A 15,673-nucleotide genomic window follows, 5' to 3' on the forward strand; every position below is an offset into this window, starting at 1 on the left:
GAAGGCTCCCAGGAGACCTTCTTGTGGCCTTGCAGGATCTGAAGGGGGCTACAAGAAAGCTGGGGAGGGACTTTTGAGGGTGTCAGGGAGTGATAGGACTGGGGGGGATGGAGCAAAACTAGAAGTGGGGAGAGTCAGATTGGATGTTAGGAAGAAGTTCTTCCCCATAAGGGTGGTGAGAGACTGGCAGAGGTTGTCCAGGGAGGTGGTGGAAGCCTCATCCCTGGAGGTTTTTGCAGCCAGGCTGGATGTGGCTGTGAGCAACCTGCTGTGGTGTGAGGTGTCCCTGCCCTGGCAGGGGCGTGGAACTGGATGAGCCTTGAGGTCCCTTCCAGCCCTGACAGTTCTGTGATTCTGTGACTCCAGCATGGGCCTTGGGAGGTGGATGGAGTGAAATGGCTGCAGCTGGTGCTTCCCTCTGTGCTGCTCCTTGGCTCAGCAGGAAGCTCCACACCTTGCAGAAAGGAGCTGGGCTGCCCTGGCAGTGGGGTGGAGGTAAAGGAGAGAACAGCCAGAGGTGAGCCTGGGACTCAGCACAGTTCAGTGTGGCAGGGCCCAGGGCAGAACAGCCACAGCAGGAAACCATGGCTGGAGCTGGAGGACGCTTGGCCTCTAAGCACAGAGATGGTGCCCAGTGCCACCAGGGCATCTCCTGCAGACTTGTTTTGCTCTGGTTTGCCCATGGTGCTGAGATGCTAGGAGCTGGCTCAGCACATCCCACCAGCACCTCTATTTGGCTTTCTGCTCCTCTCTTCTGAGGACAGAAGCCCAGCCTGGACTCCATCCAAGCTCCACACTCCTCTGCTGCTAATCCTGGCGGTCCCAATCCCTGTAGGGAGCTGGCAAACGCTCAAACACACCCAGGAAGGTGAGCAGAAAAGTGCAGAGCTGCCAGGAAAGCTGTGGAGAGGCACAGTCAGCAGGAGATGGGGGAGGCTGTGCCAGCAGAGGCATGAGGGCAGGCAGGGATCACAGTATCACAGACACAAGGTTGGAAGGGACCCCAAGAGACCATCGAGGCCAGAGCAGGACCACACAATCCTGCTCAGGTCACAGAGGAACACATCCAGTCTGCAGAAAAGGAGAGGGAGGTGAGGACAGCCCCACGCTGCCGGCAGCCTGCGCAGGAACATCGGCCCTGCGGCGGAGCGCTCTGCGCTCCCGGACACCGCTCCCTGCCTTGGGGTAATCGGCAACCCAATGGAGCAATTAGCGCAGATCCCAGCCCCCGAGTGACAAACAGCCCAGGCCGGCAGGCGGCTGCAGGCTGCGGCGGGTCCCGACCTGCTTCGCGCGTCAAAGGAGAGACCCTGCGCTGCCTGTGCCGGCGGAGGCCTCGTTTGGGAGCGATCTTCTCCAGACTCCCGAGGGGAGAGACAGGGGCAGAGAGCGGGGGCAGAGAGGGGGGCACCGGCTGGGGTACCCCTGCTGTGCCACCTGCACACCCCTGCTGTGCCACCTGCACTCCCCTGCTGTGCCACCTGCACACCCCTTCTGTGCCACCTGCACTCCCCTGCTGTGCCACTTGCATGCCCCTTCTGTGCCATCTGCACTCCCCTTCTGTGCCACCTGCACACCCCTGCTGTGCCACCTGCACACCCCTTCTGTGCCATCTGCACACCCCTGCTGTGCCATCTGCACTCCCCTCATGTGCCATTTGCACACCCCTCCTGTGCCACCTGCACTCCCCTGCTGTGCCACCTGCACACCCCTTCTGTGCCACCTGCACTCCCCTGCTGTGCCACCTGCACTCCCCTGCTGTGCCACCTGCACACCCCTCCTGTGCCATTTGCACACCCCTGCTGTGCCACCTGCACTCCCCTGCTGTGCCACCTGCACACCCCTTCTGTGCCACCTGCACTCCCCTGCTGTGCCACCTGCACACCCCTCCTGTGCCACCTGCACACCCCTTCTGTGCCACCTGCACTCCCCTGCTATGCCATCTGCACTCCCCTGCTGTGCCACCTGCACACCCCTCCTGTGCCATTTGCACACCCCTCCTGTGCCACCTGCACACCCCTGCTGTGCCACCTGCCACTGTGGCTGCCCAGAGCAGCTCAGAGCCTCTCCCTGACCTCTGCAGTCCTCCCTGTGGTGCTCTCTGCTCCCAGCCTGGCTCTTGCTGCTCCTCCACACCCATCCCCTCTACAAGCAAAAGGTCTAAGAAAAAAGAGTTCCATCAGTGCCAAGTGAATGCCAGGAGCTCTGCTGAGCCTGCACTGGGCTCCTGGGAGAGCAAAGCTGAGGCTGTGATGTGTTGCCTCCTTGTTGGAAGTGCAATGATCCAGCCCAAGTGAAGCAGAAAACAACAAAGGTCTTCACTTGTGCTTATGGAGAGGTCCAGCCTTGAACTCTGTTTGACCACCCTGGGTTCAGAAAGGAAAGCACAAGTGCAGAGGGAACCTGGGCTCTGCAGCAGGTTCTTGAAGCCTTCTTTGTGATTTCTGGCTGATGGGCACCGAGACTTGGTCCATGTTTGTCCTCATGGGGGAAAGGAGGAGAAGGAGAAGAAGGAGAAGGAGAAGGAGAAGGAGAAGGAGAAGGAGAAGGAGAAGGAGAAGGAGAAGGAGAAGGAGAAGGAGAAGGAGAAGGAGAAGGAGAAGGAGAAGGAGAAGGAGAAGGAGAAGGAGAAGGAGAAGGAGAAGATTCTCCTTGGGTCAAACTTTAGCCCTGGCTCCACCACAGGCTCCCACCTTGGTCTCTCAGGACTGCTGTCCTCATTAGAGAAGGCTCCAGGGGGACCTTTGAGCTGCCCTCCAACACCTGAAGGGATCCTGCAGGAAGGCTGCAGAAGGACTTTTCATCAGGGTGTCTGAGACAGGCCAAGGGGGAAAGGTTTGAAGCTGAGGGAGCTGAGGAAGAAGTTCTGCAGTGGGAGGGTGGTGAGACTCTGGCACAGGCTGCCCAGGGAGGCTGTGGCTGCCTCCTGCCTGGGGGTGTTCAAGGTCAGGCTGGATGAGGCCTTAAGCAGCTGAGTCTAGCTGAGAGGTGTCCCTGCCCATGGCAGAGGGGGTGGAGGAGATGATCTCTTAGGTCCCTTCCAACCTGAGCCACTCTGTGATTCTATGATTGGTGAAACATCTTCATGCTGATGGAGTTTCCAGTGCCAGTGGAAAATCCAAATACCTGTTGATGCCTCAGCCTGCTCTGGGTCTTGCTGTGACCTGAGTGCTCTGGGCAGATGATGAATCAATCCCAGAGGTTTCCTGGGATTAACTATTCCAGACACTTCTCTGCTCTGTGTCCCCAGTGGTCCCACATCCCTTTGTGATGCTGTTCTTCACTTGGTTTTCCTTCACATTCCTCTTCATTCCTCAACCTTCCCAGGCTGCATTGTCCCTATCCTCCCCTCCCCTCAGTTTTCTCCAGGCACAACTTGTCCAAGAACCACTTAACTTTTCTACACTGCCTTTGGAAGCCATAGTTCTGTGAGCTGACTGCTGTGGCACCTCTGTGGCACCCTCATCTCCAGCCCCTTCCCCTCCCAGCACTGACACCAAGGCCTCATGTGCTGAAGTGACCCCAAACTGTCCTGAGCAGGGCCTTAGCTATGATCAGACAGATCAGAGAAGGGCTGGGAATGAGGAGTGGAAGCAAAGCAAGGATCATCAAGCTTTGGTGGACAGCACAAAGGAGAATCCTCAGACTGAGGAAGGAGTCCACATGCAGACAAATAGGACAAAAAGGACAAAAGACAAGGGTCCGTGATTGAGGGTAGTCCCCTCAGACCATGCAGCAGCAAAAAGCAGCTCTCCTCCTGCTCCACTCTCATGCCAGGCAGCTGGCACAGAGCAGGCTCTGTGGGCTGGGCAGTGAGCTCCAGCAGAAGCCTGTGCTGCCATTTCTGTGGAGTGGGGCCCCCTGTGGGTACCCAGGAACGACCAGGGCCAGGAGCTGTCACTGGGTGCTGAGGATGCTGGGTTCAGGTTCCTTTGCCTTCTCCCCAGGCTGTGAGAGGAGCTGGGGCACAAAGGTTGCCCAAGCAAACAGCATGGCTCAGCATGCAGGAGCTGCAGCCTCCTGCCCAGGGGGCCTGTGGCAGGCTGCAGGGAGGGCTGAGCCTCTGCAGCCCAGGAGCTGTCCCTGCAGTGATGCTGACTCCTCCCTGCCTCCTCCTTCCTCTGCAGACGCCTCTCTGGAAACCAGATCTCCAGGATCCCGGGGGAAGCCTTCTCTGGCCTCTACAGCCTGAAGATTCTGTAAGTAGCTCACTGCCCTCTGCAGACCCCCACTGCCCTCTGCAGACCCCCACTGCCTGAACCCCTTGGCAGGGGCAGTGCATGGGGACCTGCAGCATCCAGGGGAGGATGCAGGCAGGAGCTGGTGGGGTGGCAGGTGCTGAACTCATGCTGCTTCAGATGCTCCTTGGTGTGTGGGGAGCCCCTTGCTGACAGGGGAGGCCTCATCAGCCTCTACAGCTGCCTCAGAGGAGGCTGGAGCCAGGCTGGTCTCTTCTCACATGCAACAAGTGACAGGACAAGAGGAAACTGCCTCAAGTTGTGCCAGAGGAGGTTCAGGTTGGATATTAGGAACAATTCCTCCACAGAAAGGGTTCTCAGGCCCTGTCCCAGGCTGCCCAGGGAGGTGGTGCAGTCCCCATCCCTGGAGGTGTTTAAAAGCCACCTGGATGTGGTGCTGAGGGATGTGGGGCAGTGGCAGTAGCTCAGCAGCAGTGGTGGATTGTGAGCTCTGGGTGAGTGCTTGGACTTGGTGATCTCCAAGGCCTCTTCCCATCTCAACAGTTCTGGGGCTCTGGGATTCTGGGATTCTGTGGTTCTATGATTCTGTGATTCTCTGATTTTGTGATTCTCTGATTTTGTGATTCTCTGATTTTGTGGTTCTGTGATTCTCTGGTTCTGTGATTCTGTGATTCTATGATTCTGTGGTTCTATGATTCTCTGGTTCTGTGATTCTCTGGTTCTGTGATTCTGTGGTTCTGTGGTTCTGTGTCCCACCCCAAGCACCATCTGCAGCTCTTCACTACTTCCTTGCTTGGCCATGAGCAGGTCCCCAGTGCCCTCCCTGATGTCTGCCACAGAAGCACCTGAAGAGGCTCACATTTTGATTGAACCCAGTGCCCTGCCCTGGTGTCCCCCAGATGTGGTGTCCAGACCACAAGCTGGCCCCCACCTGCTCTGCTGTAGTCTTGGGGCTGAGTTGGAGCAACACAAAGGTTCAGCTCTCTGCAGCCCAGCAGGTGCCATGGAGAGCTCCTGTGCTCTGCTCAGCTCTGCTGCCTCTTTGCAACCTGTCTGCCCTTACTGCCAAGTCCTGCAGGCTCCTGCCAGGCTCTGGAGGGACCTTTCCCTGCAAAGGTTAGGATTCTTGGACTGGTTGACTTCGGCTTGAGGACAGTTTGCCCACAGGGCTTTGGGGGATGTGTTACCAGTGCAGGAGATCCAGGACCCTGCAGTGATCCAGTGCAGGAGATCCAGGACCTGCAGTGATCCAGTGCAGGAGATCCAGGACCCTGCAGTGATCTATTGCAGGAGATCCAGGACCCTGCAGTGATCCAGTGCAGGAGATCCAGGACCTGCAGTGATCCAGTGCAGGAGATCCAGGACCTTTTAGTGATCTATTGCAGGAGATCCAGGACCCTGCAGTGATCCAGTGCAGGAGATCCAGGACCTGCAGTGATCCAGTGCAGGAGATCCAGGACCCTGCAGTGATCTGATGCAGGACATCCAGGACCCTGCAGTGATCCAGGATCACTGCAGCCATCAGGCCATGGTTGGGAGCTGCCAGTCTTGGCAATCCTGACAGTCTTGCCAGTCTTGGTAAATGAAGGCTTCCCTTTGACTGTGGGCAGGACACCCACCCCTGCCAGTGGGGAAGGTCTAGGTGGCAAAGGTGCCCAGCAGGTTCCTCCCCAGGCTGCTGTGCTAGGGCCAGGCTGTCTGCTGCTCATGCAGTCACAGCACTGTCTGCAGCCAAGGGCCAGTCCTGCAGGGCCTGTGAAGGGTGCTGAGCTGGGAGTCCCCTTCCTCCCTTGCAGGAACCATCTGAAAAATCTCTTGCAATAAACATTTCATCCCCAAGGGGATGTTTTGAACTCAGCCACAACATGAAGTTGTTGTAGCTGGTCCAGTTAGCAGAGAGGGAGCAGGTTTGTACCTGCTCCCAGGATTAGAGAGGAGAGGGCTGTTTACTGTGTCTTCTGAAGATGTGAAGTATGAATCCTGCCCTAAATCTCAGGGCTTAGAGATTTATCCATCCCCAGCATTAGGCAACAAATCAAAGGAACTGAGGCAAAACCGCAGCTCTCCCACCCAGCTTCAACCAGGGGAACCTGGGACCTGCTTTTGGCTGCTCTCTGTTGGTGTCAGCCCAGGGAAGGGCTGAAGCAGAGCACAGAGCCAAGGCCTCCTGCCATGGGTGGCTGCAGGGAGCTGAGCTGAGCTGCCCCTGCCACACCACCCCCTGCAGGCAGGCTCCTGGACAGCCGTGGGGGCAGCTCTGGGGGGACACATCAGGTCGAGTGAGATTCTGCTTCCCCTCTACTCTGCCTTGGTGAGGGCCACATCTTGTGTCCAGTTCTGGGCTTCCCAGTTCAAGAGAGACAAGAAACTCCTGGAGAGGGCTGAAAAGATGACTACAGGACTGGAGCATCTCTTTTATGATGCAAGGCTGAGGGACCTGCAGCCATTTGTCTGGAGAAGTCTGGGAAAGGATCTTATTAGTGCTGATACCTCTGAGCAGTGGGTCCAAGCCAGTGGCCAGGCCCTTCCCAGCACCATCCAGCAGCAGGACAAAGGGCAGAGAGCACAAACTGCATCACAGGAAGTTCTGTCTGAACACAAGGGGAAAGTTCTTCACCAGGAGGGTGACAGAGCACTGGAGCAGGTTGTTCAGGGAGATTGTGGAGTCTCCTTCTCTGGAGGGATTCAAACCCTCCCTGGATGTGCTCCTATGTGCCCTGCCCTGGGTGTCCCTGCTCTGGTAGGGGCTTGGGCTGGATGATCTCCAGAGGTCCCTTCCAACCCCTCCCATTCTGTGATTCTGTGACGCCTTCATGAGTGACCCCACAGCCAGGATAGGCTTGAGGGCTCAGTGCATTTCCAGCAGGGAGAATCCTGCACCAGGCTGCTCTGGGAGAGCAGAAGTTGGTGTCTTCAAGGTGCAGGACTTGCTGCCAGCCAGGCTGTGCCCAGTGACACAGAGTGGCACCTGGGCTCTCAGACCACCCCCTCTGCCTGCAGCCTTCACCCCCTCTGCTGCCCTGCCCTCTGCCATGGAAGTGTGCAGAGGACCAGGCCAGCTCCAGGGGCAGGGAAGGAAGGGTTGCTGCCCACACTGCCTTGCCCATCCAGCTCCTGCCAAAGTTCCTGCTTCCCAAAAGCAGAGCCACTGCCAGCCCTCAGCCCAATGGGAGCTTTCCAAAGCTGCTGCTGCTTCCCTGGCTCCTCTCAGGGGTGTGCTGGGCTGTCAGCTTCCCTTGCTGTAGGAGGTACTCTGATTGCTTTCTGTAAGCATGCTGGGGGCACCACAGAATGAGGCCATCAGGAGATGCAGCTGCAGAGTGAGGCCAGCAGTGAGGGACATGGAAGAGATAGGTTGGTCCCTGGGAACTGGCTGGAAAGGAATAGATCCTGCCAGGAGAGGGCTTAGGAGCATCAACCTTAATCACACTGTAAGGTCTCTTGGCAAGGATGAGGACTCTCATTGATTTGCTCTGGATCACAGATCACACAGGCTCACAGATGTTAGGGGCTGGAAGGGAGCTCTGGAGCTCATCCAGTCCAACCCCCTGCCAGAGCAGGGCACCCAAGGCAGGGCACACAGGAGCACATCCAAGTGAGGTTTGAGAGTCTCCAGAGAAGGAGACTCCACAACCTCTCTGGGCAGCCTGCTCCAGGGCTCTGGTACCCACACAGTGAAGAAATTCCTCCTCATGTTGAGGTGGAACCTCCTGTGCTGCAGTTTCCATCCATTGCCTCTTGTCCTATCCCAGGGCACAAATGAGCAGAGCCTGTCCCTGTCCCTTCCTTCCTGACCCCCAGCCCTCAGCTATTGATAGACATTGATCAGATCCCTCTCAGCCTTCTCCTCTCCAGACTAACCACCCCCAGGGCTCTCAGCCTCTCCTCCTCAGGCAGTGCTCTTCAGCATCTTTGTAGCCTCCCTTGGCCTCTCTCCAGCAGATCCCTGTCCCTCTTGCACTGGGGAGCCCAGAACTGGATGCAATATTCCAGGTGAGGTCTCACCAGGGCAGAGTAGAGGGGAAGGAGAACCTCCCAGGCTCTGCTGGACACACTCTGAATGCACCTCAGGACCCCATTGGCCTCTTGGACCCCAGGGCACGTTGCTGCCCACCAGCACTCCCAGCTCCTTCTCCTTGGGGCTGCTCTCCAGCAGATCCCCTCCCAACCTGTCCTGCTGCAGTTTGTTCTTCCTCCCCAGCTGCAGGACTCTGCTCTCATCCTTGCTGAGCCTCATTAGGTTCCTCTCTGCCCAGCTCTCAGTCTGTCCAGGTCTCTGAATGGCCTCACAGCCTTCAGGTGTCTCAGCCAAGCCTCCCAGCTTGGTGTCATCAGCAAACCTGCTGAGCAGATTCTCTGCTGAGAAAAGAGTGAGGACAAGCACAAGGTGCTGAAGGAGGCAGGTGGAGGCCACCACATGTTGTGATTCAGGTCCTTGGGGTGACTGCAGCAGTGCCCTGGTTGGGGCTGGTGGCTCTGCAGCAGCTCAGCAGGATCTGGGCCAAATGTGTCCTGCCTGCCTCTGGCTTGCTGCAGAGCCTTGGGCCTCCCTGAGCTCCTCAGAACAGGAGTGTGAGTGTAAGGTGCCACCCACAGGAGCAGGCAGGACACATTTGGCCCCAGTCCCACCCATGTCCTATGGAGCTGCTGTGAAGCCACACTGCAGAGTGTCTCAAGAGCTGCTCCCTGCAGTGCTCCTTCTGCAGATCGGATCCTTGCTCCCTTAGGAGCAGTGTGACCTCTCCTCTGCTTTTCTCTGCACCTTTATCTCCACTAAAAAATAATACAGATCCTGAAGGAGGTATCTGGAGAGGGGATGTGAATAGCCCATGAGGCAGGAAAGATCAGAGAGCTGCTGGGAGGTCAGGTGTGGGAAGAGAGGAGCAGGCAGGACAGTCCTGGCTCCTGACCCCAGGAAGAGGCCAAGCACTGAGCTGCCTCACAGCATCCTGACTCTGGTGGAAGTCAGGCAGAGCAGGACTTGGGGAGGCCAAGTCACCCTTCAGGGGTCACACTGGGCAAGGGCTACAAGATAGATGCTGGGCTGGGCATGGACCTCCCCACAGCACCTGCTGTGATCTGTGAGATGCCAGATCTGCAGCTGGGGGATAGTGACAGAGCACTGCAGGGGTGGCAGAGGGATGCAGCTGGGGGCACTGGGACTGGAGGGGAAGAGGCTCAGGAGGCAGTGTGGGGATGCCAGGCACAGAGCTGTACAGGCTGCTCACATCACCCCTCACTGCTGGGGCAGGGCAGTGCAGGGCTGGGTGCTCTGAATTGGCTCCCTCTGCCCTGGCCACCCTCCTGCACCTGCTCTGCACAGCTGCTCCACAGGCAGCACAAGTGGCACAAGGGCCCTGGTGCATGCCAGGGCCAACAGGAGCCTCAGACACCCCAGCAGGTTCACATCCCTGCTCCACTGACTCCTTTCCTTCTAATCATCCTCTCCCTCTCCCTCCATCATCCTGGGCTTTCCCTCTTCCACTGCCCAGGTGATCCTCTCTCTGCCTGCTCTGCATGGCCACAGCCCAGATCCAGGGCCCACAGAGCACCAGGCTGCAGATGCAGCTACAGTCCCTTCCTACAGGGTGCCTGCTGCAAGGCTGCTGGGACCCTCTGAGAACCACCACCCGGGAAGGACCATGTGGCTGCTGGGAGCTGTGCCCTGGCAAGTCCATGACCTCCAGCCCTGGCTCCCAATCCATGCCTGTGGAGGAGCAATGTGAGCCCCAGGGACTCACCTGCTGAGTGCTCTCTGCAGCCCCCTGGGATGGGGAAGCTCATCCAGGGGCTCAGTTGCCACACAGCAGCCAGCAGCACTTCTGGGGAAGGCCCAAAGAGGACAAGGACCAAACCCAGCTGTGGGGGTGCTGGTCCTGCCTGTGGGTCTGTTTGTGTGGCTGTGCTGTGCTGGGCAGGTCAGAGCCTGGCTCCTGCAGCCCAGGGCAGAAGCATAGCCAGCCAGGCCTGCTGGAGCTCCAGCAGAGGCACAGCTGAACACCAAGGGCTCTAGAGTGGCACTAAGGAAGTGCTGCTGGGCTTTGGGTGGGACACCCACAGGGTCTCAGTGGCTCTCTGGGATCTGAGCTGACTGTTCAGAGCTGATCAGTGGAAGTATCTGGAGCCAAATAGAGGCTCAAACAGGGAATCAGACAGCTTTGTCTAAAAGCAGTGAGCAAGGCTCTGCTGATGGACTAGAGGACAGAGTCAGCTGAGGTTACTTAAGGTGAAGGTGAGGGGAAGGAGGGTGGGCATCAAGCTTTAAGGACAGGTATCTGCAGTAAGGAAGGGAATGCACAGACCTGCAGACAGGACTAGGAGGCTTTGGAGCAGCTGGCACCAGGATGTTCAGGACAGACTGCACCCAGAGCTGTGAATGTCCTGCCACAGGCTGAGGTCTGGCAGCTGAGAGGCTTGGCTGGAGCTGGGAATGGCTGCCCCAGGCCTGACCAGCTGCAACCTGACTCCCAGCAGCATCTTACCTCTGATGGCAGGGCTGTCTCCCCAGGAATCAGGCTGGCAGCTGGGGAGGGTAACAACCTTCCCAGTTGGATTTAAATGTGCTGGGGCCCTGCAGCTGTTTGTGGTCAGGTGCCTGTCCACAAGGAAACTCCTGTTTGCCTCTGGGGCTGTCAGGGGGCCTGCTGCCTTTCCAGTCTTTCCAGAGAATTAGTTTATGTTTAAGAAAGGATGGGAAACACCCTGGGAATTCCTCCACAAACCTGCCCGTGCAGATGGTCCTCTCCCTGCCCTCAGAGTGAATCCCAGAGCTGCTGGAAGCAGGACCAGATTCTTGGCTGCTTCCGTGCACAAAAACCACCTGGAGAGCAGCCAGGAGGGCAGCGCGGGAGGCAGGGCACGGCCGGGGAGCAGGTGTGAGCAGCCTGGGGAGGGAAGAAGTGAGGAGCTGGGCTGCCCCACCAGCAGCAGAGCAGCACAGCACAGCAGTGTGCTGAGATCTTGGTGCCCCCAGTCTGCAGCCAGCCCTCAGCCAAAGGCCAGGAGGGATGAGCCCTGCTCAGGTCCCCTCCGCCGAATGCGCACCAGCAGTGATGGTTGCTCAGCAGCTGCTGCTGCTCTGAGGGCTTCAGGGCTGATGGATTCAGCCCTTTGCAAAGAGGCTTTGCAAGTGCACCTCTCCCAGGGGCTCTGCTCTGCAGCTTGCCCAACCCTCCCCCAGCCCATGGAGGCTGATGCTTCTTAGTCCATGCTTCAGTGCCAGGATCGTTAGAAGCCAGCCCCATGGCTTGGTTTGTGCCCTCTGCCTTGCAAAATTAACTCCCTAGTCCACACTCTCCCAGCCTTGCTGCTTCCCAGTGTTGCAAAACATGCTGCTTAATCAGTTTCTGGGACACTGGAAGCTTCCCTGTTCTTCCAGACTTCCCTGTGAGCTGCCTGGATGCCCCTCAGCTCTGGGTGCCCCAGCTGGAGCTCCATCAGCCAGGAAGCATCCAGCCCAGCTGGCCCTGTGGCTGAGCTGCTGCTGCCAGGGCTCCACACCACATCCCACCCTGGCTCATGTGTCCCTCAGCAGATGCCCTGCTGCACAAGCAGGACTGCCAGGCCTCTTGCTCTCCTGGCTGAACACTCTGCAGCAGCAGCGCTCACTAGCCCAGAAGGAATCCCACACCAGCCTCCACACCAACCTCCACAGCCTGAGCTGCCTCACCCCAGAATGTGGAGGACAAGATGCCTGCCTGCATCCTCTTGGCTGCAGACCCTGCACCTGCAGCAGCCAGCTGGGGCAGCCCACCCCTCTGCTCTGTACCTCAGCAAGCCTCAACCAGCCTGGTGAGCCTGCAGACCCCATGCTGCCCAGAGCCTGCCCACACAGACCCTGTGCTGCCCACAGCCTCCCTGCACAGACCCTGCCCAGACCCTGCCCAGACCCTGCCCAGACCCTGCCCACACAGTCCCTGCCCAGACCCTGCCCATAGCCTCCCTGCCCAGACCCTGCCCACACAGACCCTGCCCAGACCCTGCCCAGACCCTGCCCAGACCCTGCCCGCACACACCCTGCCCACAGCCTGCCTGCACAGCCCCTGGCATGTGCTGCCCACAGCCTGCCAGCCCAAGCAGGCTGCCCCACTGCTGTCTGCAGCTGCTCCCTCCCACAGGCTGCCTGCTGCTGCCCAGGGCTGGTCTCCATCAGCACAGACTGAGCTGGGTTGGACAAGAGAGGCCTTGCTCTGCACATGCCACATCCCCTGGCTGGGCTGGGCCCTACCCAGTGGCCATCCCCTACTGATCCTTCCATCTCTCCAGCTCCCTGAGATGCACTCTCTGAGCTGTGTCCTGTGGTCCAGGACACAGAATCCCAGAATCCCAGCATGGTTGGGGCTGGAAGGGACCTCTGGAGATCCTCCAGTCCAACCCCCCTGCCAGAGCAGGAGCACCCAGGGTAGGTCACACAGGAACACATCCAGGTGGGTTTGGAAAGTCTCTGGAGGAGACTCCACAACCTCTCTGGGCAGCCTGCTCCAGGCCTCCAGCACCTTCACACCAAAGAATTTTCTCCTCCTGTTCAGAGGGAACCTCCTGGGTTCCAGTTTGTGCCCCTTGCCCCTTGTCCTGTCCCTGGGCTCCACTGACAAGAGTCTGCCCCCAGCCTCTTGCCTTCCAGCCTTTAGCTCTTGCTGAGCATTGCTGAGATCCCCTCTGGGGCTGCTCTTCCCCAGGGCTCTCAGCTCCAGGGCTCTCAGCTCCAAGGCTCTCAGCTCCAGGGCTCTCAGCCTTTGCTCCTCACAGAGCTGCTCCAGGCCCCTCAGCATCTTTATAGCCTCCCCTGGGCTGTGCCCAGCAGTTTTCTGGCTCTCAGGGGGTGCTCTCTAGCCTGGCTTGTGAGCACACAGAATCACACATTCAACCAGGTTGGAAGAGGCCTCCAAGATCATCAAGTCCAACCCTAACTGATCAACCAGGCCATGGCACTGCAGGCAGCTGGGGATGCTGCAGGGATCCCCAGGCAGACCTTAGCTCTGCCAGCCCCCAGCCTGTGCAGAGCAGCAACCTCTCTGAGACAAAAGGAATGGTGTGGCACATCCAAGAGACGCTCCCATGGGGAGGAAGGAGGAATGTTGGAGGTTGGAATGTCTTTAATCCCCATGCTTGGGCTCCAGGCACAGTTGCCTGCAGCAATAACAGCCCTTTGACTGCTGGCTGAGTCACCTCAGCCTCCCAGGATGGGGACATCTGATCATGCACAGGCCTGCACCTCTGAGGGCTGGAAGTCTGTCTTGTGCAAGGCTCCTGGTGTGATGGGACCTGATCCCAGCATTCTTCTGGTCCCTCAGGTGTGGTCTCTGCCAACAAACAGCTTCAGAAGAGGCAGCAAGACCTCTGCAGAGCTGTGACTCCTACTGCTTCCACTCAGGCTGCTGTGGGCAGCAGGTTCTGTGCCCATGCCTGCCAGGGTCTGACCCAAGCTGACAGTGCAGTGTCCACAGCTGGTTCTGAGCACTTGCTGGCCTCAATGATCTTTCTCTGTTGTGTTCATCAACATCCTCAGCTGGCCCAGGAGGCCTGGTGCTGCATTTCATGGTGGCTCCTCACCCTCTGCAGTTCTCGAGCTCTTTGCTCGTTGATGCAGCTGCTTGAAGACAGCAAATTGTGCTTGGGAATTGAGGAACTGCAGAACCAGAGGCTGGCTGGGGGGGAGGTTGCTCCATGGGCACAAGAAGTCAGGCTTTGATGAAGGTTGTTCCCAGACTGCTGGGAAGCAGCAGGTTGCAGCAGCAAGCTACTAAAGTCCAGGAATTTTGTCTGGATTGAAGCCAGAAGCTGATGGAGAGGAAGGAGCAAAGACAGAGAAAGAAACCTGAGGCCAGTGTGACCTGGAGCCTCAGGGCTGCTGCAGCCAGAGCCTCCCTGGGCAGCCTGTGCCAGAGTCTCACCACCCTCCCATTGAAGAGCTTCTTCCTCAGCTCCAGTCTGACCCTGCTCTGCCTCAGCTCCAAACCATTCCCCCTTGGCCTGTTTCCAGACACCCTCAGGAAAAGTCTCTCTGCAGCCTTCCTGCAGGATCCCTTCAGGTCCTGGCAGGCAGCTCTGAGGTCCCCCTGGAGCCTTCTCCTCTCCAGGCTGCACACCCCCAGCTCCCTCAGCCTGGCCTCACAGCAGAGCTGCTCCAGCCCTTGGAGCATCTTTGAGGCCTCCTCTGGCCTCACTCCACAGCTCTGTGTCCTCCTTCTGCTGGGGACAGCAGAGCTGGAGGCAGTGTTGGAGGTGAGGTCTCAGCAGAGCAGAGCCCAGGGGCAGAATTCCCTCTGCTGCCCTGCTGCCCACACTCCTCTGGCTGCAGCCCAGCACACAGCTGCCTGAGGGCTGAATGTAGAAGGGTTTAAGGGGGTATATAAGGATTGACTGCAGTAACCAGGGGCCTGATGAGGTTTTCCTTCATCCCAGGGGCCTGATGGGGTTTTCCTTAGTCCCAGCCTGTAAGAAAAGCCACCCCAGCCGCCCACTGGTATCTGCAGCATGTTCTTTCCTGCTCCAACCTGAGCTCCCAGCATGCAGAGCTGTGGCTTTCCTAAGCTCACAGCTGAATGAGCCTCTTGTTTAACAGCAGGGTGGCACTGTCCCCAGAAAATGATCTAACCCTGTCTGCAGCTCCATGCTAGACTCCATGCCATGCCCTGGTGATGGATTGCTCCAGTACCTAGGTGCCAGGGGAGGAAGCATTGCCTCTGCTCCCTGTGCCAGCACCCAAACCCTGCTCTGACTGCCCTGCAGTGTCCAGCATTCCAGAGCTTGCACAGGCCTCCAAAGCACCTTCTGTAAATATCTGAGGGGTGGGAGTCAGGATGGAGGTGCCAGGCTCCTTGTGGTAGTGCCCAGTAACAGGACAAGGAACAGCAGGTACAAGCTGGAACCCAGGAGGTTCCATCTCAACATGAGGAGAAACTTCTTTGGTGTGAAGGTGCTGGAGACCTGGAGCAGGCTGTCCAGAGAGGTTGTGGAGTTTCCTTCTCTGGAGAATTTTAAAACCAACCTGGGTGTGTTACTGTGTGACCTACCCTGGGTGCTCCTGCCCTGGCAGGGGTTGGGCTGGATGATCTCCAGAGGTCCCTTCCAACCCCTGACTTTCTGTGGTTCTGTGACAGCATCTGACTAGGTCAGAAATACCCCTGGGGTCTGGTTCTGACCTGTCCTGAATCATTAGAGCAGTGTCCCCTGCCACCCAGTGTCTCCTCTCCAGCCACTTGTGCAGTCACCTCAGTGCCCTGGGGCCTTCTCCATGCCCTCAGTTCCATGCCCTCACTGCTGGGACCTGCATGTTCAGCCAACATCTCCAGGCACCCTGGACCAGTCTGGCTTCTTCCCACAGCAGCTCCAGCTGCTGCTGCAAGTTATGCCCTCAGCAAGCAGCTCCAGAGTGCCTCCTCAGCCACTGCCTTTGCAGCTGTCCCACAAGCCCTCAGGCTGCTTTCCATAGCCCCTGCTGAGGTGACCACCAGTGACAGGCCCTGTCAGGA

The 15,673-nt window shown here is 58.2% G+C and overlaps 1 protein-coding gene across 1 annotated transcript in view; it reads left to right on the top strand.

Annotated features, from left to right (window-relative positions):
• Positions 1-15,673, top strand: part of LGR6 (leucine rich repeat containing G protein-coupled receptor 6) — a 183,008-nt gene that overhangs the window by 83,140 nt on the left and 84,195 nt on the right. Inside the window, exon 3 of the mRNA XM_054395926.1 lies at positions 4,128-4,199. Within this exon, the coding sequence (XP_054251901.1) occupies positions 4,128-4,199 (72 nt within the window). The remainder of the gene's footprint in view (positions 1-4,127; positions 4,200-15,673) is intronic.

The sequence above is a fragment of the Indicator indicator genome, chromosome 35 (genome assembly GCF_027791375.1).
Source record: "Indicator indicator isolate 239-I01 chromosome 35, UM_Iind_1.1, whole genome shotgun sequence".
NCBI lineage: Eukaryota > Metazoa > Chordata > Aves > Piciformes > Indicatoridae > Indicator > Indicator indicator.